Source organism: Enoplosus armatus, chromosome 14 (genome assembly GCF_043641665.1).
Source record: "Enoplosus armatus isolate fEnoArm2 chromosome 14, fEnoArm2.hap1, whole genome shotgun sequence".
Lineage (NCBI taxonomy): Eukaryota > Metazoa > Chordata > Actinopteri > Centrarchiformes > Enoplosidae > Enoplosus > Enoplosus armatus.
In genome coordinates this window covers 21,753,270-21,778,400 of record NC_092193.1, presented here as the reverse complement: position 1 = coordinate 21,778,400, position 25,131 = coordinate 21,753,270, and the positions used below count along the sequence as shown (strand labels likewise).

Below are 25,131 nucleotides of genomic sequence, written 5' to 3'. Positions count from 1 at the left end.
TTTTGTCTTTTACTTTCTTTCAGTTTCTTCTTCCGAGACACTTGATAGCAGATTAGGACTATCAGCATGGTCAAGCCAACGCCACCTGAAGGTTTTAAACAGTGATGTCTTTGAAGGGTACTCACATTCATCTTTGCAATTACAATACATATTGGTGCATAAGGTGCTTTGTAGCAGAAGATTCTTTGTCATGTTTGACTGATCAAAACAGAGGTTATGAGTTTTCTGGGCAGATGTTATGAGACAATGTTTTTCTGCGCTTTTGAATTCTGATTTGAAAATTAAAATCAAACAATTTTCTGTCATTGTGTAATGCGTCATTCTCACCAATAAAGCAGACGACCGCAGTGATGGCCAGATCGCGAGCGTACAGTCGAGGCGTCACGCTGCCCCTCGCCTCTATCTGCACGGTGATGTTCTGATTCGACGGGACGCAGTTGGCCTCCGTCAGCTCCAGCACTGTGGTCACAGCCGGGTTGTCAGCGCTCACACACACCATCCTACGGCCATTGTAGAGAGTCTGAGAGGAGGGGGGGGGGCAGGTATGTCAGGTTTACTATACCTGTATCATCAAACAGAATTTTTCCTATAATATAGTACTATATAATAATATATAATATTCTTCCACGTAGGACTACAGTACCGGTATGAGTCATAATCTTTAGTCACCGAATGAAATACCAACTCTGTAATCATCGCTTCAATAATCTGTTTTAACGTGGCAGTTCCTGAAACAAGTGAAGCTGCATTGGAAACGTGCGCAGGCTGAGGAAGAACTCCTGCACCTTGTCGGGTTGTTGTATGAAGGTGGACAGGACGGCAGCCAGTTCCAGCAGCTGACAGGAGCAGTTCCATGAGTTGAGGTCCAGGTTGAGGTTTGTCAGCCAGCTGAGGTAGGAAAAAGCCTCAGCAGGAGCAGAACTCAGACGGTTTCTGGACAGATCCAGAGTCTGCAGGCTCACCAACCCACTGAAGCTAAGACAGGATCATACTGTATACATTACATTGGTGTAAACTGCGATAAAGTATGAAAAATGTGTGAGAAATTAGAATGCATGGAAAGGCATTAAACATGTACTAACCTGTTTCTATCCAGATGATCTATCAGGTTATCCGACAGATCCAGACTCTCCAGATCTTTGAGGTCATTCCGAGGGAGGGAATCAGAGTCCAAACTGGTCAGCAGGTTTCCCTCCAGTTTCAGGCTCCGCAGGGCCTTGCTGCCTTTAAGCCAGCCGCCTTGGATCTGCACAGCAACACAGAGAACCATGTCAGAGGGACAAAGTACAGGCCTTATTCAGTCCCACAGAGTACTCAAAACCATAATATATAGAGGTGCATGCAGTTCTTTCTCTGTGGGAGTTCTGCAAAATGTGGTTTTGCTGTGTGGTTCACTCATTATGACTGTGTTAATAGAAAAACCTCCACCACCTAACAACCAGCTCAAAACTGTTTCAAATACATTTGCAGATATATTTATACTTCAGATTTCCCCTGAAGAGGTAAGTCTCTTTGTGGTCATTTTGTATGCCTTTGTAGTTGTTTTGTGTCTCTTTGTGGTCATTTTATGCCTCTTTTTAGTTGTTTTGTGTCTCTTTGTGGTCATTTTATGTGTCTTTGTAGTTGTTTTGTGTATCTTTGTAGTTGTTTGATGTCTCTTTATGGTCATTTTATGTCTCTTTGTAGTTGTTTTGTGTACCTTTGTAGTTGTTTTGTGTCTCTTTGTAATAATTTTGCATGCTTTTGTAGTCATTTTGCGTCTCTTTGTGGTCGTTATGTGTCTCTTTCTAGTACAACTCTTTGTACCCACCATGCTGATGAGGTTGTGGCCCAGGGCGAGGATCTCTAGCTGGGTTAGATTGGTCAGAGCTCCACCCTGCAGGGCCTGGCTGGTCAGGAGGTTGTGGTCCAGCAGCAAAGTGTGAAGGAAGGGCAGGTTTCTGAAGGACTGTTCACCCAGCACTGAGATCTGGTTATGACTCAGACCTGGACAGACATACTTACAGTTCATACTTGCAACATTTTAAAGCCACTGTGTGTAGAATAGCAGGGTGTGTCAAAAAGACATCGTGGCAAGCAGCTACCTCGCTTCTATCTGCTCATTCTTCTCTTCCCAAAGAGAATAACTGTAAAAATACATCCCACATCCCGCACGTGTCCCAAGTCCATACAAATGCACAAGCACATACACAGACACACATAGTTACTGACTGACCAATGACTGTAATGTTGCTTAGGTCAGACAGCGAGGCGGGCTGGACTGTGGAGATGAAGCCCTCTGTTAGCAGCAGAGCCTGGGTCGTGTCTGGAGCGTCTGGTCACACACACACACACACACACACACACACACACACACACACACACACACACACACACACACACACACACACACAGTTAACACACACGGGGTCTCATGGGTAATATACTACAAAGTGTGTCATATTACTGCAGCGTATAATAAACCTAATACAATGTGTGTGTGTGTGTGTGTGTGTGTGTGTGTGTGTTACCAATAATGTGGGCCAGTCTGTGACAGATGACGGCATCCTCAGAACAAACCACGCAGGAAGCAGGGCATGATGGGACAGGGGACACACGCTGGGCTCTAATGACTGACAGCAGGAGCATCAGCAAAACACCTGCGGACAAATTCATATTTTCCGCAAATAAAAACTGTGTGAAAAAATGATATATTGTAAACTGGCCCAAAAAAAAAGAGAACCCTTCTTAATGCCTGACGTTGATGGGCTGGAGTGTGTTGTCAGTATTACACTGTACTACAGTATTTCTCTCGTTTTAACCTGCAATAATCGTAGGCAGGCCGCATTTAACACGATGGTCGCATTTGTTTATGATGGAACGGATGTTGTGCATCCATTGTGCGTAGCACTTACTGGTCATGTTGTGTTACAGTCGAGGTAACACGGCGACGAGGCAGCATCTCTTCCATAGGGCTGTAACTCGATACAGCTGCATCACCGGCGTGATCATCATCTGTCTGTTTGGCCTATAAAAACACATCATTACATCTTTGTCTCCTCTCTTCAGGTCTGCACAGGTGAATGTAGACTCAACCCCCCCCCCCTCAGGGCCGTTTGTTCCATCCAATCATCCATCATCACCACCAGCAGTAGTGTCCTTGCTTTTTGCCTTTGTGATTTTATTTTTTTATTATCCCGTCCTTCTGGCCAGAAAGTCATTTGGTTGGGATTCATTTGCAAAAACGTCTTTTGCACAATAGCTTTACAAAACAAAACCTGGGTAAAAAAAAAAACATATATAGTGCATTATTTTATATATACTGTACATACTGTATTTAAAATGCAATGAACATTATATAGAGTGCGGTGTAGACCTGCTCTATATGTTAAATGTCATGAGATAACTTTTGTTGTGATTTGACGCTATATAAATACAAATTGTTTCGTTAAAAAAAGAAAATAATAATGTCATGGGCCATTATAATAAATGGTCTTGAAGTGATCTTGGTTGGGGATCGGCAGTGCAGTAACACTGAAAAATCCATTGTGATGTCTGTCATTTGGACCTTCTTCAGTTGCCATGTTTGTTCACTGTTTGTTCTGAGTTGCTAGGGCAAACAAACAGTCATTAAATGTGTTGGCAACGAAACTGATGTGCGTGTGTGTGGTATCGTCAGGGGGGGGGGGGGGGGGGGGGGGGGGGGGCGTTGTCGAAAGGGGAGGCTGACTGATGGGTGACAGCCAGACATTGTAGCAGAATGAGGCCTATCATGTTTCTGCTGAAGCTCTTTTCCTAATGGACTTTCGTCTAGTGAGCTGTCCTCTTTGATGAAGAAATACGAGTTACTCCACAACAGTAATTGTACAAAAGGCTCAGCACTGTCTCTGCTGTCTGCTCTGTTTTTGGACACACCCATCCCCAAGTACAGAGGGGAGAGTCACCTTCTGCACCCAGTTAGCTGTGATTGAGAACTGCTGGTGCTATCAACTGCCATCCGCCCCGGCACTCAGGTTGGTCAGCCGACAATGCATTCTGTTTGCATAAAATCCATGAACCAGAGTGGATCAGTTGTGAATATGACAAACCAGTGAGCAGAGAACCACAGGAACAGTTTAGTTTGATGTTGATGATGCTGAAAGACTGCTGAGCCATTTAATCTCAAATGACAGGAAGTACTTGGGTATATTATTTGGGTAATTGAAATGGTTTTGGTCATTTTGCCTCTCTTTTTGGTTGTTTTGTGTCTCTGTAGTTATTTTGCGTCTCTTTGTGGTTGTTGTTTTGCATCTCTTGGTCATCATTTTGCGTATCTTTGTATTTCTTTTGTGTCTGTTTGTAATCATTTTGGGAATTGTGTGTCTCTGTAGTTCTGTGTCTCTTTGTAGTTGTTTTGCATCGCTTTGTAGTTGTTTTGCATCTCTTTGTTGTCATTTTGCATATCTTTTGTTTATTTTGTGTCTCTTTGTAGTTGTTTTGCATCTCTTTGAGGTTGTTTTGCATCTCTTTGTTGTCATCTTTTTTTGTATCTGTGTTTATTTTGTGTCTCTCTGTAGTTGTTTTGCATATCTTTTGTTTATTTTGTGTCTCTTTGTGGTTGTTTTGCATCTCTTTGTTGTCATCTTTTTTCGTATCTGTGTTTATTTTGTGTCTCTCTGTAGTTATTTTGCATCTCTTTGTTGTCATTTTTCGTATCTTTGTATTCATTTTGTGGTCATTTTGTATTTCTTTGTCGGTGACATTTTGCTGGCCCCTGGGCCTGCGCCCGGTTGGCCCGTTCAGCAATCAATCCGCGAGTAATGTAATGCTCTCATCAACCCTCAATATGAAATCATAATCAGCAGTTTCCAACAAAAAAGCTCTGACAAACCCATTGTACACTACCTGCCAAGCTCCAAATCAAAGAGTTAGTGACTAGATATGAAGAAAGTGAAAGATCTATCTAAAGAGCCAGATATTCTGTGTTTCTGTGTTGGTCTTGGAGTTTTTCTGCCTTATAGTGGACAAACATTTGTGATGCAGTTTTAAGTGAAACACTATAGCTGGTACCCGAGTGATTTGCTCAAGACTGTGCATGACCCACTTTAGGGCATTTACATTTTCAGTTTAATTCTGCTTTAGTGGTGAGTAACTAATTGTAATTAATCAAAAGATCACAAAGTAATTTCCACACAAACAACCCGGGGCCTTTATGGACCTTGAGGATCCTGGTGCCACAGGGCGGTTGCTCACTTTGCCTGGTTGGTAATCCAGTCTCTAGGACACATCACATGTCTGACCAAAGAAACCCTTGTCATTTAATGAACTACTGCTAATGAACTACTCACTAACGCACCTAAAACCATTTCAGTAGTGTGGCTTTCACTGAAGCACTTTAGTGTCCCATTACTGCGTGTGCTACATTCGCTGTTAGGTATAAGATTTGAAAGTTTTTTCCCCCCATGTTTTTAGTCAGGGGACCAATCAAAAGCTATTCCCTCCCCCCCCTCCCCCTGAGAAATAGGGTTAGTCGCTATCTACTAGTTGAGCGATCCCCAGCATCACCTAAATATCTTCTGCCCCCATCCTGCAAGCTTGTGACAAGACAGCTAAAACATCTCGATGGACAAGCAAATATATGGATTAACATTCGCCACAATAAACCCAAAGAGAGCATCAAACTTGTGAGGACCCCCTTTTTTTTCCCCTGCAATGCCATTGATCTGCTTTATGCTTTCTGTCTGGCTTTGGTTCCTGAACATCCTTCTGAGCACCTCATCCTAAACCACACCAATGATAAAAAAAACACATTTCAGACTGCTTACCTCTTGTACCCAACTCAAAGGTCCACCCCTGCTGATGACATGGTACACTCCACTCTCACATTAATCCATAAGAATGATCTGTAGCTCCCTGGGACGTGTCTACTGCTGGGGGACTTAAACTCGGGAGCTCCGTCATTTACTGGTTGCTACAGGCGCTGTGTACATGCGTGCATCTAGCTAAAGTTACCTGGCCCTCCCAGGAGCATGCTCAGTGGCGCTGGCTGTCACCTGAGAGGCACAGATGTCATGTCTGACTCAGCTTCCCCCCCCGAGTCAGCCTTCAAGTTTAGTTTCCCCCCGAATTCCCTTTTCCTAAAAGTCAGTAACGTCAAATGGAATTGCCACAAAAAGACCACAAAAAATATATTTCTTATGAATCAATTTTATTTTCATTCACAATTTACAATTCATACATTCACTTATTTTGCTTTCTTGATCATTGCAGTGAGTAAATGAGAACAATATTAGAATTACTTGCTTAAAAGGCACGTTTACAGTGAATGTAAAACGTACAGTTTCATTCAGGAATATAAGCTATTTAATGTTTGATGTAATTAAAACTCAAGCGCTAGCATTTGTCACCGTCAGTCAACTTGAAAAATATTTTTGGCACCTTCATGATTCAATTCAACCCAGAGCACAGTAAGAAACCGTACACTGTGTATGGTTTATTACATTGAGTCATCTTAAACATTCACTTAAAGCTGCACTAATCGATACTTTATCTTAACGGTGGACACAACATAGGAAATCTGTCGAAAGAGGAGGGGGACCGGCACAGAGCTAAAAAAGGAGAGTAAATATTGGACTTAGGTTCATGAGGTGGCAAGAAATGCAGCTCCAAATAAATGGTAATGTCTGCCGGCTGTAAATAATCAATTGTTTGCTAATATAACTTTCTAAAGTGAAGCAATGTTGATCTTGTGTTTTCAGCATGTTCTGCCGCCCCCAAGTGGCCGAACAAAATCAATGAATGCAGCTTTAAAAATTACATGAATGTTTACTCACTACCGTAAAAGTGCAGTGGAAGTTACGCGGGAAGACGTTATTTTTAACCTGAATTAAATGCCCTTCTTGACCCTCAAACCCATTACAAACAGCCCCCTCCAACCCACAGCTTAACTAAGGGAGGCTCAAGCAAACTGCCAGGATGAACATGGCAAAGGTCACTTAGCCGAGAAAGGGGGCCGAAGGCATCAGAGGAACTTTTCTGTGGTGGCCTAGTGGGGTCTTGTACTGTAAAAAGCGAAGTGATAAGACTCAATCAATGAGTTCATAGTTCATGCCTCTTGTGCAGTCATCAATAATGATTAACAATATGATTTAATCAATAATAAGTTCAACATTCTATCTTTCCCCCAGTACATTAGTACATTAGTAATCTAGTAAAAACCTTCACATTTCAAAGGTCATTTTTAGTAATTATTTAAAGCTTAATGAAAACACGTTAACCAATGTTTGCTTGTGCAGCAGCTCCTCAAGACCCCCCCCACCCCCCCCCCCCGCAATGAAAAGCGCAAAAACCCCTACTCGATGACCTCTGACCTGTGATATGATCGCGTCATCATCACATGGTCAGGACTATCTTCCCAGCAGCCCCGGGAGACTCGATGAGGTCGTGGTGGGCCTGGGCGGCCTTGTCGAGCGGATACCGGGAACCGACGACTGGACGCAGCCAACCAGATTCCATCCCTGAGTGGAGCAGCGCGGCACACTCCTTCTTCTCCTCCTGACAGGGGAGTGGTGGGGGGGGGGGATACTGATTGGCTGGTGCATGTAGGTAGCTACATTAAGTCCGACTTAATACATCATCAGGGGCTGATACATAGAACAGCTTATTCAACATCACATCCATCTCAGTTGCATGCAGCTATGTTGAATCAAACTGTCACATGTGTATGTATCATGTGTAGGCTTTACACCCAGAAAAATCCAATAACTGTGTGCGTGTGTGTCTGTGTGTGTATGAGTACTTGTCCAGCTATCTTTGCGAGAACCACTTTCAGTTTTAGACCTTGGGAGTGAGGACTTTTTTGGAAAGTGAGGCCATGGAATGCATTATGTCAATGAGGGTCCCCACAAGTATAGAAGTACAAGGTTGCGTGTGAGTAAAACATGGCTTTATGTGACGTCACTGCCTTTTCTTTTTTTTACCGTCGTGGCGAAGAAAAGGACCACTCCCACGATGCTGCTCTCTTTAGCCATGGTGTCTCTGGGGTTGATCTCTACGGAGCCTCTGGAGCCAACGACCTACAAGTAAAAGAGGCCGAGAGATGAAGGAGTGTCTGGAAATGTACAGGAGTGAGCCACACTGGGACGCAACCACTGTATAGAACTATGAACTGACGATGCGAGGGACAGAGCGCTACACTCCGGGTAGTACAGCCTAGCTGTGATGCTAACTGGCTGAGGTCGGAGAAACCCGTAAAAAATAAGGAGTGTGTCGGTCCTTTACTAATCTATATTTATATCAATCTATCTCAATAGGAGTAGTGTTTCTGTCAACCCAGCGAGTAACTCATGAAACATGGGCTGACCCTGTTGCTCTCAGCTGCTTTGTGAACAGCCCTTTAGAGGGACCTCTTAGATGGGCCCTTTTAGTGCCATTCAGGAGAACTCCTAGTTGTCCCACTGACCATAACGCGTCCTCCATAGGCCAGCATCTGGAGGTCTTTACTGAGGTTGACGTTGGACAGCATCTCCACTATCACGTCGATGCCTCTGCCCTCTGTGGCTTCCTGGAGCAGACAACACACACAGACACACACATTACAGGACCAAGTAAAGTCTTTTCTCCATAAATAAGAAACACGCAGTAAAGGCGATGAGATGTTTAAATGCTTGGTGAGCTTCGTCCAGGTCCTTTCCCGCCTGGTGTGTGTGAGTGTGTGTGCATATACCATGATTTTGTCCGTGTAGCTCGCTTCCCTGTGATTAAAGGCCAGGTGAGCTCCGTTGTTGAGAACCAGCTTCATTCCCTCTGGTGTCCCTGCTGTCCCAAACACCTTGAGACCCAGAGCGCGGGACAACTGGCACGCTGCCACACCAACCTAAATATATATATATACACACACACACACACACACGTGATGTGGATGAAGAAACTGTTTACATGTTTTAATATAATTAGAAATAAAAGAAAGGCCAAAAAAAAAGAAAAATGATGTGCACCCCTCCACTGGCTCCATGGATGAGGACAGTCTCTCCAGCCTTGGCGTGGGCTCTGCAATACACAGCACACATCAGTCAAAACCCATGTTTCTGTTTCTTGATGCTTTTCTGACTTCAGTTATTTCTTAAAACAGCTGGCCACTGTAGTTTTTTTTTTTTTTACAAACTCAAACAGGAGGAAATGGCAAATTTATTGGGGACTATTTTCAGCAGTGGATTAATACACATTTGATTTGCAGCAACCAACTTTCAACGTACATATTGTTAGCATTGTTTTAAAATTGACTTGAAGAATACGAACCTAACAATGGGAGAATTTCAAATGTGTGACATTGTTTGTTTGTTTGCGTCTGTTGTATGGGATCGAGATAGGGTTGAAAGGATTATGAGCTTGAGAAACGTCCTTCAGACATCATTTCAGAGCCTGCAGTTGTTTGTTGTGGTCCTGTCAACAAAAACTTTACACTATGTGGATGTACAGAAACAATTTGTAGAAACAGATACAACCTGGAGACGTGTAGGAAAGAATCACTCTGAGAATGAGTAAATGCAACAGTGAAGTTGCACATTAAAGGTCCCATATTGCGGAAAGTGAGCTCTCCATGTCTTGTTTGATTATAAAGCAGGTCTGGGTGCTGTATAAATACTGTGAAAGGATCAAAACGCTCAGTCCACGGAAAAATGAAACACAGCCCGTATTCAGACGCTGTGCCTTTAAACGAGCCGTCAGGACTTCCTGTAAGGTTGTGATGTCACAACTAAACAGTCACCGCCCTCAGCCACGCCCCCCAGCAGGTCATCTGCTCCAGGCAAAGCACCACCCACCAAGTACCATCCACCTGCTCGGTCTGTCTGAGTTATCGGAGCGCTCTGCTCAGGACTACTCTGTGTTTGGAGGTTGTCCAGTTTGTCTCAAACGGCTTGTCTCAGACAGAGGGGGGGACTGAGGGGGCTGCATGAAGGGCCAGGAGAAGAGAAATAAGGACTTTTCTCAACTGTGAATCATGCAAAGCTGCTCTAGTGGAGTCCCAGAATAAAAATACAGTGCTGGAAATGAGCATAACATGGGGCCTTTAAGTCTGAAATAACCTGATCTGAAAGAATGCAGGCTCTGAGCTCGATCCAGACCTGCGACACCGTATCCACCAGCATGGCGGCTCTTGAATGAAGCTAACCGAACAGTTGCAGTGGCGTGGTCTTACTTGTGAACCAGTGCTCTGTAGGCGGTGAAATAAGGGATCCCTATGGCTGCGCCCTGGGCGAAGTCCAAAGCATCGGGCAGTTTGTGGACACAGTCGTCAGCTGCTACGGTGTACTCTGCGTAACCTCCGGACTCGGTGGCTGTGGTGAACACACGGTCTCCCGCCTGGAAAACATGGAATGGATTTACAACACTAACATGACAGCAGATTTCCACTGGGGGCCACCGGTGCACATTGTCCCGTACCCTGTCAAGTGTCTCCGGCCGGTACCTAGACGACCAGTTGTACATGTACCGGTAGGTCTGTTTATTAGAGGATTTCAAACTGATATCACATGATATAAAGGGCATCACTATCTCTGAAATGTCCGTAAATTAAAAGAAGATGCCCCTTATAACTCCAGAACTTGCCTGTTTTCTTCAAAGTAATGTGGTGACAGCGGGCTGTACATCCATGGGTACACTGCAAACCGAGCTCGGCAGGCATTACTTTCCCCCTGAGATCTTGTCTTCCAGCAGCTACAAATGATGTGCGTACATTATTTACACAGGGAAGAACTGGAAGGTAAAGCCTGAAGCTAAAAAAAACAATGTTTTATACTCAGTGTCTCGGAAGTTTGCCTTTCGTGTTTAAGACAAAATATTTCTTTCCTGGTCGAATTTGAATCCGGGCAGAAAAAGCGAGAAAGCCTCTGAGCAGTGTTTCCAGTAGATCCCGGAGTGTGATCAAAGCACGTACACTCTGAAAAACATCCTCTATAAGCCAGTAAAGCTTCGTGAACAGTTTGTGCTTTGCCACATATCTCCCCTGACTCAGGGTGTGCCAACTTCCTCCTCTGAGCTCGTTTCGTAACCGGTCATGGGCACACCGCCGGCAGACACTATTCAGACCATCAGGCCCTCGGACTCTGGAACGCCGGGTCCCTTTGGCTCGTGACCCCTTCAGACGAAACAATGTCTACTGGCCACCCCTCTTCACAGAAACCATTCGTTGCACCACTGCTCTAAAACACAGTTTATAGGAGTGACAGACTTTTGCAATGAACACAGAACAGGTGTTAAAGTAGCTTGCCAGGATGTATTATCGGTGAAAACTGTGACTTAAGGTCAGATCCAAGTTTGCTGTGTTTCAGAGGTAAACGGACCTTGACTGCCGTGACCCCCTCTCCTACAGTGTCCACCACCCCGGCCACGTCCATGCCCGGCGTGTATGGCAGGGCGGGCTTGCGGGCGTACGTCCCCGCCCGGATGTAAGTCTCCACGGGGTTCACTCCACAGGCGTGGACACGGATCAACACCTAGTGCGGAGAGAGACACACCGTGGAAGAGCTGCGAGTCAGACACAAACTGTAGGAAAAAAATGCATTTAGATTATATATAATTATACATACATATACAGCGCTTAACAAATGTATTAGAGCCCCACCCAGTGTAAGGTGTTTGCCCCCGCTGCCCTAAATGAACAGTATTGCTGATGACCAAAACATTTGATGTTTCTGTAATGGTTAATCCACCAGTATGTGCAAGCCAAGCTCTTTAATCAAAGTGATATCTTTAATGCTAAAATATAATTATTGTTGTTATCCATGAATTCTCAAATTTACTGTTTTACAAAAAAGCAGAAAGAAAAATAGTAAAGCACATTATTATTATTTTTAGGTTGAGATGCCAAATCACAGTTATTTACTTGCATTCCTGAACAGAAAAGTTTGTTTTGTGGTTGCAAAGAATGCAAGCTGTTATCAGGGCCAAAGGAGGTCGTACAAAATATTAAGATGTTTGGTTAATATATGTGAATAAGGACTATTTAGTTGTTCCAGTTTGTTATTTGCCTAATAAATAACAATCCAATTTTTAGTTTGAAACAAGTTTTTGACAGATTTCTAAAATATTTGTGTTTTCTCATTTTTATGACAGGTGGTCTAATACATTTGTTAAGCACTGTATACATATATATATAACTACATGCAAATAATCCCCACTGAGGGATTAATAAAGGATTATCTTATTATTATCCTATTCTAAGGGATTAAAAGAACATACCAACAGACAGAGACAAGTTCCTGTTTCCCCAAAATGCTCGGCAGCCATATTTTTCCAGCCCTCACACGTGAAATTGTTGCTGTCCCATATTCAGAACGTGTACTGTGTTGGCCTTATTGGCCTTATTGGCCTTATTCTGTGGGCCGCATCACTGCGCTCTTAACTACACCATCCTGCAGAAAGCTGGCGTTGTGACGCGCCGTCTGATGGACACACGCTCAGCTGCGACGGTCAAGACAAGGGGACCGATGTCACGTGCTTTATTATTATTATTATTATTATTCAGCTTCGGTGTGTCTCACCTGTCTGAGTCCAGGCTGGGGGACAGCCACATCGGAGGACAGTCTGAGGACTGACGGAGCTCCGAACTCGCTCACTCTGATGGCTTTCATCAGCCTGCTGCCCGACATCTCTGCACACGCGCAAACACACGCGCAAACACACGCGCACTGCGGGTTACGGGACGACTGGTGTCCAACTCTTTCCGCACTCCGCGAGCCCGACACCCACGAAGGTCTATAACTCCTTCTTTTTCTTCTTCTGAAGACTTTCCGGCAGGCTGCGCGCCACAGGCCGGTTATGAGCGCATTGGCGCCACCGTGCGGACGGGAGCGGACCGCAGCTTCCTGCTCTCAGCGTGCAGCAGAGGCGGATGTCCCCAAGTGCCACAGAATCAAGGAATCAGAAATACTTTACTGATCCCCGGGAGGGAAATTAGACAAGTTACAGGCGCGGAATTAGCAATAACGAGTATAAAATAGAAACGAGAAGTATGTCAAAAATACAAGATATAAAAAAAATATATACATTTGCAATGTTTAAGTGATAGAAGGTAATACAACAATAACAATAACAAATATATACAGCAAAAAGCATGTAAGAAAATGTGCCTTAAGTTTCTCAAAATAAATGTGCATCATGTTACAGTGATATATAATGGTGCAATAACAATGTATATGCATGTATATGTATTGCACTGATGAACCATTGCACAGATTATTGTCGTTTTCAGTCAGTATCGCCCAGGTGAGTTGCTGCGCAGAATCGTTGTGGTGACAGTCAGTAGTGCACAGTTCAAGTATAAATATAAATAGAGAATAAATAATGAGGTTATGGAAATAAATACTTGTAAGTAAGCCAAGAATTTATAAACTCACACGCTATGAAATGATAAATACTTTTTGTCTTATATTTTTCCTTGTTTTGAATGCTCAGTAAATTATAATGTTTTTTTTTACTCACTTACTCTTATTCTCAGTTCTCTTACTAAAGTAAAAGTATCAGTACCACAGTGTGGAAATACTCTACTGTCATGCATTCAAACTTTTACTTGAGTAAAAGTAGTAATAGTAAAAGTACTAGCAACAAAATATACTCAAAGTACCTAAAGTATTCCATCAATATTCCATTCTAAGTATATGTTATACTACTGGATTATTGTTATCAATTCCCTTTAATGTTGCAGTAAAGGTAAAGGTGGGGGTCATATAAACCACTTTACATACTGCTGAGTAGTTTAATGTATAATAAGACATCATAATATATTGTGTTGTTATGCTTTGTATTATTAATCTGCATCTAACGCTATAAATAAATGTAGAGGAGTAAAAAGTACAGTACTTCCCTCTGAATTGTAGTATAAAGTAGCGCAAAATGGAATTACTCGAGTAAAGTACAAGTACCTCAAAACTGTTCTCAGGTAAGCTACAGTACTAAAGTGAATTTAGGCTACTTCCTGTCCACCAAATGTGTATTTTTAATGATTTTATATATATATATCGAGATGTGTTTTATATATATAAACACATCTCGACGATGTCGCCAAAGCAGCTAATTTCAAACAAACCGACAGCAGACAGTAAATGTGCGCCTCAACAACCGACCGCCGATTTAAATCGATTATGCTGCAGATCGACTACGTCGGTCTGAAGGCAATATGGCGTCGCATCCGTTTGCGTATCATCGACTCCTATAAACCTGGATTAGCGTTGAGCTGCCGGGCAACGCAACAGAGGAGCTCATCCACATGAGCAGAGGGGTGGTGGGGATGCGGAACCAGGACCAGACGCGGTGACAGCAGGAGGTTTCTTATCCAACTCATCCCGAGCCGGTCCGCGAAGAAGTCCGGTTCTCGGTGTTAGCTCTCCTGGCTGAACAGTGGCGACACTATATGAGGGAAAGTCTCTATAGCGGCCCCCGTGAGCTGCGCTCGGACAAGCAGGACACACCGAGCGGACACTCGCGTGACTCCTGACACTTTTAAATGACGTCGAAGCGGCGCGGCGCCTCACTCTGTCTTCGTAGAAAATGGCAACAAGGGGCAGGTACCTGCTGCAGGGGCTGTTCACCGGATTCAGGGCTCACGCCGTTTGCCGTCAGGCGACCTCAAGTCAAGGACGCCCGCTGTGGAGACCTCAACTCAGACACCTGGGCTGCTCAGCCAGACTCTACAGGTCTGACTCTCCCACTGCAGGTACTGTGGAAGTCAACTGGCCCAGCGACTGGTGGACTGGTTACCGTTTACTGGTTGACTTTAGCTGATTGTTTTATTGCCTCTGGACCAGTGGACGCCCATTAAGGGCCCATTAAGGGCGTCCACTGGTCCAGAGGCATTCCCCTTAATGTGCACAAGCAGAATTAAGACTGGTAGCCTAAAAAAATATGATATGATATGGTTGAAGTCATTTTCGCAATATAAGTGTATATAACAATATTTTTGGATATCCATATATATATATTGAAATATAACAAATGTATGCAAAAATCACAAGCACGGGAAACTCTACGTCAATGGCTAATTTGCCTGTAATTTACCGATATTACAGCTGGTTTGGAATCATTGAGTTGGACAATGGACATTTACAGAAGATATAATCATGTGATCACATAATCACGACAATTCCACTTATGGTCCGGCCGTGATCTGTACTGCGTTGCTTTTCCAGGTCCCAGCAGTCTGTCGTTCAGGAGTCACACCTGTGGAGAACTGAGATCAGATCATGTGGGAGAGAGGGTCACTCTGTGTGGCTGGGTCCAGTACCTCAGGTATTATTCCGTTACTGCCGTTTACGTGCCGAGATGGATCCGTCAATTACGCGTGAGATGTGAAAACAAGTATTTAAAGGTCCCATGTTGCAGAAAGTGAGCTCTGCGTGTCTTGTTAGATTATAAAGCGGGTCTGGGTGCTGTGTAAATACTGTGAAAGGATGAAAACGCTCAGTCCACGGAGAAATGAAACACAGCCCGTATTCAGACGCTGTGCCTTTTAAACGAGCCGTCGGGACTTCCTGTAAGGTTGTGATGTCACAACTATACAGTAGGGTTAGAGTTAGCGCTCATCCACCCGCTCAGTCTGTCTGAGTTATTGGAGCACTCTGCTCAGGAACTACTCTTCAAGTGTTTGGAGGTTGTTCAGTTTGTCTCAAACGGCTTGTTTCAGACAGGGGGGGGGGACTGCATGAAGGGCCAGGAGGAGATACATAAGGATTTTTTTCAACTGTGAATCATGCAGAGCTGCCCTAGTGGAGTCCCAGAATAAAAACACAGAGCTGGAAATGAGCATAATATGGGGCCTTTAAAGCTATGTTAGGCGTTGCCTTCAAACACTGGTTAGTTAACAGTTTAACAAGGCTGAGGCTGTACCTTAACATAGCAGTGCTCTGAGCTAAATGCTAACGTCAGCATGCTATTATGCTCCCAATGACAATGCTAGCACGCCGCTGTTAAGCAGGTGTAATATTTGCCATGCAACATCTTAGTTTGGCATGTTAGCATGCTAATATGTGCTAACTAGCATTAAATACAAAGTACAGCTGAGGCTGACGGGTCATAAACCAAAGCATTTGACAAATTACATTTTGATGGAAAGTCAGAGGAGCACCAAAGTCAGAGGGATCCATCCTGTGAATGAAAATGATTGCAATGCAGTGGTGGACCGACTGACTATTCTGTCTGACATCAGGCAATGTTTCGCTCCCGTGGGGCCTCGAACTAAATTGTATTTTTAACGATGTTTCTGCCTCCGAACAGGCAAGACCTGTTTGTCATCCTGCGAGATTTCAGCGGCCTGACACAAGTTCTAATCCCTCAGGAAGAAGTAAGGGCGACAACAATTCAAATACCACAGTGCAATCTGTCGAAGTCTGTTTATCACTATTCCAACAAACAATAAAGCTATTCGTAATGACGTAAAACTATTTCCGGCAGAGGGGAAAAGGAATTTAATGTGTTTTACTTTGGTTTCGACTAATTGTTTTTCTGTGTTTTAAGTCTGCGAGGAGTTTGAAAGCGGTGTTGTGTGATCTCCCAGCCGAGTCTGTCGTCAAGGTCACGGGAACAGTCAGACGACGACCGGCGGGACAAGAGAACAAGGTGTGTGTGTAACGTAAGATCATGACTGGCTGTAAAAAGCAGGTCCTCTTATTCATATGAGGACATTCTGCACCGCTACACCAATGCATGTATGTATCGAGCATCCAGTTGAGCCTTGCCTGCTGTAGAGCAGCTTAAAAAACGGTGCACAGGACACTTAAGTGAAAGGCCAGACCCGTCTTCACCCTTTTTGGTCCTCACTTGTAACCTCAGTGTTTACTGATTGTGAAGCTGCACACAGGCAGCTTTGCTCCTTTTGTCATTGACACATAACGCATCGGTGCCTTATTCTCTAAGACTGTGTCAATACAATACATCTGAACCAATACTTAGTCAGCCTTTTAAAATGGAATGGAAGAGTTGAAATGCCTAAATTAAAAACAAATCAAACGACGAAATGTCATGCTGATATATGCTTTTTATGAATATAACTGAGTGAATTTTTTTTAATTGTTGTCCAGCAGAGGGCAGCATAGACCTGCCAACGCTAAATGCAAAGCACTGTCATTGGTTTTCATGAGGGAGGGGGTTTTCTGAAATGCCAAAATGAAAAACAATCAATGGTTCCGCCCATAAGCTGTGATTACTTTTTCATTTAAAACAAAAAGAGGACATTCTAACATTTATTTTTCATTTAATTATGACACACTAAATACATATATGAATACACGCATAACAATGCATATTGTGTTTCATTTCATTTTTTGTGTTTATTTGAGCCTTTTAAATATTCCAGATGTATGTGAGATGTATCTCAAAAGCAGGTGCAAAACATTGCATCCCTTTTTTTTTTTTCAACCAGAAAGATGTTGGAGTTAAAAGCATGTTCACGTTGCTGGCCCACTCTGACTGAGCCTGCCTATAACTAACAGGCAGCTTTTGAAGAATCTGGGCCGCCTGGGTGAAGACCACATGAAAGAATCTTTAATCATATCAGGGATTTTATCACTGAATTCCTATAGTATCATTTGAAGTTGTTGAATCTGTTTCAAATGACAATTTTCAGCAATGTGAGGCTGAATTTTTCAGGGTATCTTGTTTTACCCCGGTAGGGGAACGATACAGGAGGCGGAGCGGTCCACCCATCACAGGGTTGGCGGTTTGATCCCCAGCTCCACGTGTCAGAGTGTCCTTGGGGCGAGACACTGAACCCCAAATTGCTCCTGATGTTTGCATGGCAGGTGTGTGTGTGTGTGAATGTGAGGGAAATCGCTCTAACCCCGCTGTGTCCGTACCAACAGGGCATGCCGACAGGAGAAATAGAAATACAGGCCGAGAGTGCGGAGGTGTTCAATGTGTGCCGGAAGTTGCCTTTTGAAATTAAAGACTTCGTCAAAGTAAGTGGCTTATGTCCCATCCGTGTGCACCGTTTTACAAACACTCAAGCGGGTAATATTACTGTTGATAATCACGAAGGACTGCTGTTTTGATGGCACAGAAATCCGAGTCTTTGCGGATGCAGTATCGCTACCTGGACCTGAGGTCCTCTCAGATGCAGAAGAACCTCAGACTGAGGTCTCAGCTGGTGATGAAGATGAGAGAATACCTCTGCAACGTGCACGGTATGGAAAGCCAGATTCATTTTCTCACAGACAGAAACCAAGGCGTAGAATCCAAGTCCTCGTTGCTGAAGCAAGACTAAACTCAACTGTTTCTAACAGTCTCTTTTTGTTCTCGTTTGTAGGTTTTGTTGATGTGGAAACTCCTACCTTGTTTAAGAGAACACCAGGGGTAAGACGGCCCTTCACCTTTGAATGATTTGAATGGTTCTTTGTCAAACGAAGAAGATGATTCAAAGAATTTGTCTCCAATTTGCTGCATTATCAATAATGAGGAAAGCGATCATGTATATAAGATTTAGGGGACTTTTATGGTTTGGGCTTCCCTCGTATTGTCAAATCTTGGCTTAAGTCACGAGAACAAAACCAACTTTAGCTTCCATTTCACTCTATAAGTCACTTTGTGAGAGTGGGTGTCACTTTTGTCAAACGGTGGTGGTCTTTTAACTTGGAGGCAGACACAACACATCATCGAGGACACATTGTAATGGGACATTTTCAACTCAGATAGACAATGCCGTACATGATGCCCAGAGTTTGTTATTATTATTTTTGCGTTCCAGGGGGCCAAAGAGTTTGTGGTTCCATCCAGAGAGCCAGGCCGGTTTTACTCCCTACCCCAGAGTCCACAGCAGTTTAAACAGCTGCTCATGGTGGCTGGAATAGACAGGTGGGTACAGGCACCGAGCAGAGAGAAAAACAAAAGACCGATGTTTGCGCCGTTATCGGAAGACCCTACTGCGTGACTGAACGCCCGACTCTGTGTGGTAACGTAAGATAAGACACATATTTACGTTATTGCCTGTCACAAAGTAACAGTAAATGTCCCTTGACAAGGCTCGACAGTGACAAATGTGTGTTTTAAAATGCATTCACACACACACGTAGAATAGGTTGTTGTGGGTACAGTATTATGCAGCGTATACCTCAGCGTATACCGTAAACAATACGACAGTGTAGTGATAACCCCGCAGAGAATGATCACCCGGATCTGCCGTTCCCCTCAACTTTATGGGGCTTTACGGTGACTTTCAGCTCATTTTTGAGCCCTCTGGCTCACAGCTTGACTGTTCTGGTTCACTCTCTCCGCTCTCATAGCGTCGTTTTAGGCTGCAGGGAACAGCAGGCAGACACAGTTGGAGACCAGCTGGTGAACATAGTGGAGAATGTACCCGCCAAGGGGCCAGATATTTCCCCCAGGAGTTGGTAGAGACCAAAAACGGAGCTAAAAGAGAGTGAATGTTGGACTTGCGACCAGGAACGTGACTCCATATGAATCAGAATGTTACCTACCGTACCTTCTGGATGTGTAGATAAGCGGCTGTTTGATAACAAGCTTGACATATCAACTTAAAAGGTGATAATATGTCAGTGTTGTGTTCACACCGTGTTTCTCCTCTGCCCTCAAATGGCCAGAAAAATCGGTTATTGCAGGTGCAAAGTGAGACTATGTAGCTTTTGCTCATAATGACTTGTTTTATCTGACCAACAGTACAAAACCCAAAGACATTCCGTTAATAAGATATAAAACAGAGAAAAGCAGAAATGTATTTGAGAATGATCACAATTCTTTGACCGCGCGCTGCTCCTGAGGCAGATCTCGTGTTTATATTGCTTTGACTCACTATGCTGCGGCCAAAAGCCAAGAGGCCTGCAGTAGTCACCAGACCTTAGTCTTTGCCCCTTTGCTGTCACTGAGGCAGGTACTTCCAGATGGCTCGGTGCTACCGAGACGAAGGCTCCAAACCGGACCGGCAGCCTGAGTTCACCCAGGTAAGACGAAGGCGGGGCGGGAAACATTTCTCAGGATTTCCCCCTTCGCCTCATGCATCACATTTCTGTCCATTAGTTAGCATGTGCTGGGGTGACGAGCGCAGGCACGGTAGCTCACTCGCAATGTACGTAGTTTCTTGTCCCTGTGGTCTCGGCGCTGAATTTGATTTGCCCTGATGCACTTGGTCCTGGTGTTGACCTCTGACCTGCGTTCTCTGAGTGGTCATCCTCTCACTGTCTCTCCCAGGTAGACATAGAAATGTCTTTCGTGGACCAGGCGGGTGTCATGGCCCTGGTGGAGGGTTTGTTACAGTACTCCTGGCCCGCAGAGAAAGGTCCCATCAAGGTTCCCTTCCAAACCATGACATATGAAGAGGCCATGAGGGACTACGGCGTGGACAAGCCTGATACCAGATTCAGTATGAAGGTGGGTGATTGAGTTTTGGTTACTACTGTATCTTCAATATTGTGTTGCTGCCACCTGAGATGAACCTTGTTCTGTGTTTTTGGGTGGTTTCATAATAGTGTGTGCAAGTTTACTAACTTTTACAAACTTATTTCACATATTTGAACAAAATTGACAAATTGGTTGTTGCCCCCCCCCCCCCGTTTGTAACAAGCTGGAACTGCAAAACGATTCCACTGACCTATACAAATGTCTGTTGCTCTTTCTTACTGGTCACTTCATTGTAAATGCAGTACTTTTGTCCCTGCCAAGATCCCGTAGGAATGACCACTCAGTTTTTCCAGTGAGCTGAAAAGTCGGTAGTTGGACTGTTGGCAGGTTTCGATCTGATCCTCTGAAGTTGAAGGTGCCCCGTGGACCTTTTTTACATTCAGCGTTACATTTTCAAAGCTGCAAGTCCTCCTCTTCCTCAGCCTTTGCTGGCACACTCTTGGCGGTGTGAAAACCATTGGTACATGAATGGCAAATCATCTCACTTTTATATAGCGCTTTTTCAACCTACACGGCTCCCAAAGAGCTTTACAGCTAAGTCTCACTCACACGTTCGCACACCGATGGCGACCGAGCTGCCATGCAAGGTGCTGGTCTCCATCGGGAGGCGGGAGATGGTAGCAACATCATTGCATCACCCATGTGTGCGCGGGTGTGCATGTGTGGGATAAACAAAACGTGTAAGTACCCACTCAGCTCCATGGTGCCACCGGAGGTCTAAAACTGCACGGGGGAACGGGGGATGACCATACCAAATCTGTCCCGGTTAAAAGTAAGCCAGCGTCATGACACCGGAGAACCTGAGTCAAGCCCAAAGACAGCTGGCTAAACCACCGATCTCACTTTGAGACGCAGGCCCCTGGTTTAGTGGTCCACGAGTAAATGTTGGCGATTTATCTAGAATTTTAGCACCGTTTTTCCAGAACAGCCACCAAAGAACATTGAGAGACTAACGAGTGGCAGACCACTTGTCAATCATCCAACGCACCGTCCTGAACATGCCTGCTGAGCCTTGCCAGACCACAAAGAGCGTGGGCTGTGTTAACCCCGAACAAACTGTCGGGTTTTGGCTGTAGACTGTAGAAACTACAAATGGTTGCTGTTAACGGCAAAAAATGCTCTTCTGGGTGTTCCGTGTGTTCAAGAGGGTGTGAAATATGTCTGTGGGAGCAGCGCTGTTTCGTGTTGTGACTGTTTTAAGCCCGCATCTCTGTCACTCCGTCTGAATCCCCGTCTCTCTTCTCGTCCGTCCAGCTGATCGACCTCAGCCGGGTCTTCCTGTCCACGGAAGTCGAATTCCTCAGGTCAGCCCTCAGCCGACCAGGTGGATCCGTCCAGGCCATCCGTGTCCCCGGTGGAGCAGTAAGAACGAAGCCCTTTCCTGAACTCCACCACACAACACTGCACGCACACTGTGACGTACAATACAAATAACGACGAGAAAGAAAAAGCTGCTGCGTATCAAACCGGACTGTGTTTGTTAAGGACCAGGTTGACCCCCCCCCACAGCCGTCCGTCTCTAATTGGTCCTCCGTGTCTTTGTGTTTGACTGCAGAAACTATTTGCTGGGAAAGATTTGGAAAAACTGAAACAAACAGCGAAGACTCAGTTTGGTGAGGTAGGTTTGTTCCTTCTCTTCGCCTTCCTTACTTTCACAACTTGTATTGTCTTGTAATTGTGTTGTGTGAAATGTTTGTAAAGTCGCCATTTCCACGATATATGTAAAATATATTATCATAAAATGTATTATTATGTGGTTATTACGCTTTTTTTAGTCTAGTAAGTCAACTGTTGTCAAATGTCAAATGAAATACTCTTTACACCTGCTTTTTCTTATGAAACAGAAAAAATGAACTGAAATTCACCAAAACCGCCTTGGATAGTCTTTCCACTGCCCCAACGATCGCCAACTTCCTTTGCTCGTTTTGGTCGAAATAAATAAATAACGATAAAATATCAATAAAATAAATGTGTTTGTGGCAAATAAGACGAAGTGGGAAGCCCCCTGACAACGTAGCTTGTGTTTATGTATAATACTGAATACTCGAGACTGAATGAGCATCCGTCAAAGCTGCAAACCATTTTTCTAGGTATAAGAGCACAACAACCAAAAGCTCAAATTCGTGGGGATTGTGTGGGTGTGGTTTGATCCAAACTTTGTATTTTGAATCACATTTCAAGGGAAACTATTGTACCTTCAAAATCCAGACTGCGGAGCGCCAACAATAGAGTTTTTAATGTACATGAATCGCAGCAAAGGGAGGGGGCTTGGTGGACTGTGCCGTGGTCCACTACTTCTGATTGAAATGTTGCTAAATGGTTCCTGTTTGTTTTGTCCCAAGGAGCTCAGCGTGGTGCCGGTCAAAGCAGACGGGACACTGAAGTCTGCCCTGAAGAAGCTGCTGTCCGTCTCCGCCACAGAGGAGCTGCTGCAGAGGACCGGAGCCAAACCAGGAGACCTGCTGCTGCTGGCAGCCGGTTCCCTTAACTCTGTGGTAAGGCACACTCGCCGACATCCAACTTAGATCAGGTTAGATCGGCAAGGGGTGGGGGGCGGGGGGAGTCGCACGATCCAGCAAGGACGGATAAAACTGAATGGAACGCGAGTATATGTTACCTTAACCGCATCCCTGCCCCGCTCTCAGCGCCCGTTGCTGGGTAGTCTCCGCCTGCAGTGCGCGGAGCTCCTGGAGACTCGCGGCGTTTCACTCGCCGATCCCTCAGCCTTCCACTTCCTGTGGGTCGTCGACTTCCCTCTCTTCTTGCCCAAAGAAGGGGAGCCGGAGCAGCTGGAGTCGGCCCATCACCCGTTTACTGCTCCACGGCCTGAGGACGCGCAGTTACTCTACACAGAGGCACACAAGGTAGTCGCAGAGGTCCACTCACACACTTTTGGATATTTCGAAGTAATCATAAGTCGCGTGGGACGCCATCAAGCCTTTCGGGTTGTATTCTGTCATTCCAAGGTACGTGGTCAGCACTATGACCTGGTGTTGAACGGCTGTGAGATCGGAGGGGGCTCCATCCGCATCCACAAGGCCTCAGAACAGCTTCACATCCTGAAGAATATCCTCAAGGTCGGTGTTCAGCCTGCCATTGGAATTGAGCTGAATCAACCGCGCAACCCTAACCCTTTTTTTTTTGACTTTGTGTCTGCTGCAGGAGGATCCCAGTCTCCTCTCCCATCTGCTGGAGGCTCTCGACTCGGGAGCGCCACCACATGGAGGTATTGCCCTGGGTAAGGCGAACTCTGCGCTTGACCGCTCAAGCAGTCACCGAGCGAGTTGATAACAATAGATCCTGGATCGTATGCGCACAGCCTAGGTCTACGAAACTGTAGACAGTTGGCTGATCCATTATGCTGTCAATCAAAATGCAGCGGCTGCTTCCACAGCCTTACAGATCAGCGTAGGAGCTGCATCTTATTGTTCATTTGCAGCGAATGACGTTCTCCCATCATTCTCCTTGTAGCGGATTTGCGCTTTTCATAGAAACTGTGTTCAGTGTGATTCTGACCTTAGACCACAGATGCAGAGGCAGGTCCTGCTCCAGACATCTGAGGGTGCAAATGGATTTTTTTCACCCCCATATGTACACATATAATAATCCTCATGTTCTGCCACTCCTGTTGTTAAAGTGTTGACATGTACTAATTTTACAGTTGAGCAATATATTGTAATATTTAATACTACTACTGAAAACGCACCACTCATGAGCTAAAAGGTGAAAATGGTTACATAATTCTTAAGCCGTCTTCCTCCATGCTTTTCTAGGTTTGGACCGGCTGGTCTCCATCCTGGTCGGGGCTCCCAGCATCCGTGATGTCATTGCCTTCCCCAAGTCATTCCGGGGTCGCGACCTCATGAGCTGTGCCCCCGACTTGGTGTCCGAGGAGGAGCTGAAGTCCTACCACATCTCCGTCAAGTGGCCAACAGAGCAAGGAGGAGGAGGAGGAGGAGGAGGAGGAGAGGGGAAGTGAGGAGGTAAAGAGACATCAGAGGAAGAAACCCACACAATGGAGGAAACGGCGTGAGGACGAGGAGGCGGAGATGAGAATGTGTAGAGACTCAAGTCTACGAAGATGTCTGCCAGCTGGCCGGCAGATATGAGGAGGAGGAGGAGGAGGAGGAGGAGGGGGTGATGTCGTGGCTGCATCTCAGTACTGTCACTTTGAAGTGGAGGAGAAAAGGGAACACGGAACACAGCCACAGCACACAGTGTGGAAATCTGAAACGCTGACCGGTTCAACAAAGAAGAAAAGCTTACCGGTGACAAACGAGGCGCGAGGTCAGACTGATACAGAAGCAATGTCTCATATAATCATTCTCTGAACGTTGTTTCAGAGCGTGTTCCACCTTGATGAATAGAATAAAACTCTGGAGAAACACTTTAAACCTGTAATTTGTTGGGACGCAAAAACAAGTCAAAGCACACTGCAGAGTGCTGTCACAAATACGATGACATTGCGAGCATTGTGACAACATACACTGCAATTTGTTACCTTTCTTCAACTGCGAATTATGTTCCCAAAGGATGTTGTTTTATTTGTTTTTAAGATAAAGTTTTCAGTCTGTTTATCTCACTTCAGTCATTTTTTTTTTGGCGGCAAAATAGGATTGTCAAGCAGACAGCCTGACCAACACTGTCATAAATGTTGCATGCACAACTTTGTATTTGCAATATTAACCATTTATAAGGTCGATACTTGGTACAATATTGCCACGCAAAAATATCACAATACTATGTTGTATCAATCCCCCCCCCCCCCCACCC

General features: G+C 44.8%; 2 protein-coding genes across 4 annotated transcripts; one reads left to right on the top strand and one right to left on the bottom strand.

Annotated features, from left to right (window-relative positions):
* Positions 1-6,181: 6,181 nt before the first annotated feature.
* cryz (crystallin, zeta (quinone reductase)) lies at positions 6,182-12,713 on the bottom strand. Of its 3 annotated transcripts, XM_070918683.1 has the most exons (9): positions 12,501-12,713; positions 11,301-11,453; positions 10,157-10,320; positions 8,955-9,006; positions 8,684-8,833; positions 8,420-8,521; positions 7,938-8,033; positions 7,329-7,512; positions 6,182-7,019 (listed from the first exon to the last, which is right to left on the bottom strand). In XM_070918683.1, exons 1-8 carry the CDS (start codon positions 12,606-12,608, stop codon positions 7,351-7,353), a joined length of 987 nt encoding a protein of 328 aa, XP_070774784.1. In that variant the 5' UTR covers positions 12,609-12,713; the 3' UTR covers positions 6,182-7,019; positions 7,329-7,350. The 3 variants fall into 3 exon arrangements, with proteins under 3 accessions (XP_070774784.1, XP_070774783.1, XP_070774786.1); XM_070918682.1 differs by lacking the exon at positions 6,182-7,019 and having other exon boundaries at positions 7,291-7,512; XM_070918685.1 differs by lacking the exons at positions 6,182-7,019; positions 8,420-8,521 and having other exon boundaries at positions 7,291-7,512.
* Positions 12,714-14,505: 1,792 nt separating this feature from the next.
* On the top strand, positions 14,506-24,940 carry dars2 (aspartyl-tRNA synthetase 2, mitochondrial). Its single transcript, XM_070918509.1, has 17 exons — positions 14,506-14,671; positions 15,144-15,243; positions 16,228-16,294; positions 16,468-16,569; positions 17,811-17,906; positions 18,008-18,131; positions 18,254-18,300; positions 18,692-18,798; positions 19,832-19,901; positions 20,149-20,328; positions 21,613-21,720; positions 21,914-21,976; positions 22,701-22,853; positions 23,004-23,222; positions 23,325-23,435; positions 23,521-23,596; positions 24,132-24,940. The coding sequence occupies exons 1-17, from the start codon at positions 14,506-14,508 to the stop codon at positions 24,335-24,337; spliced, it is 1,995 nt and encodes a 664-aa protein (XP_070774610.1). The 3' UTR covers positions 24,338-24,940.
* Positions 24,941-25,131: the final 191 nt, after the last annotated feature.

What these genes read in the sequence shown, in the direction of transcription:
- dars2 (XM_070918509.1), top strand. Translation starts at nt 14,506, where the DNA reads ATGGCAACAAGGGGCAGGTACCTGCTGCAGGGGCTGTTCACCGGATTC. An exon ending in GGCAGCCTGAGTTCACCCAG is followed by an intron (nt 19,902 to 20,148) that starts GTAAGACGAAGG and finishes TGTCTCTCCCAG; the next exon opens with GTAGACATAGAAATGTCTTT. An exon ending in TCCTGAAGAATATCCTCAAG is followed by an intron (nt 23,436 to 23,520) that starts GTCGGTGTTCAG and finishes TGTCTGCTGCAG; the next exon opens with GAGGATCCCAGTCTCCTCTC.
- cryz (XM_070918683.1), bottom strand. Translation starts at nt 12,608, where the DNA reads ATGTCGGGCAGCAGGCTGATGAAAGCCATCAGAGTGAGCGAGTTCGGA. An exon ending in AGGGGGTCACGGCAGTCAAG is followed by an intron (nt 10,321 to 11,300) that starts GTCCGTTTACCT and finishes CATGTTTTCCAG; the next exon opens with GCGGGAGACCGTGTGTTCAC. An exon ending in CCTATGGAGGACGCGTTATG is followed by an intron (nt 8,034 to 8,419) that starts GTCAGTGGGACA and finishes TTTTACTTGTAG; the next exon opens with GTCGTTGGCTCCAGAGGCTC.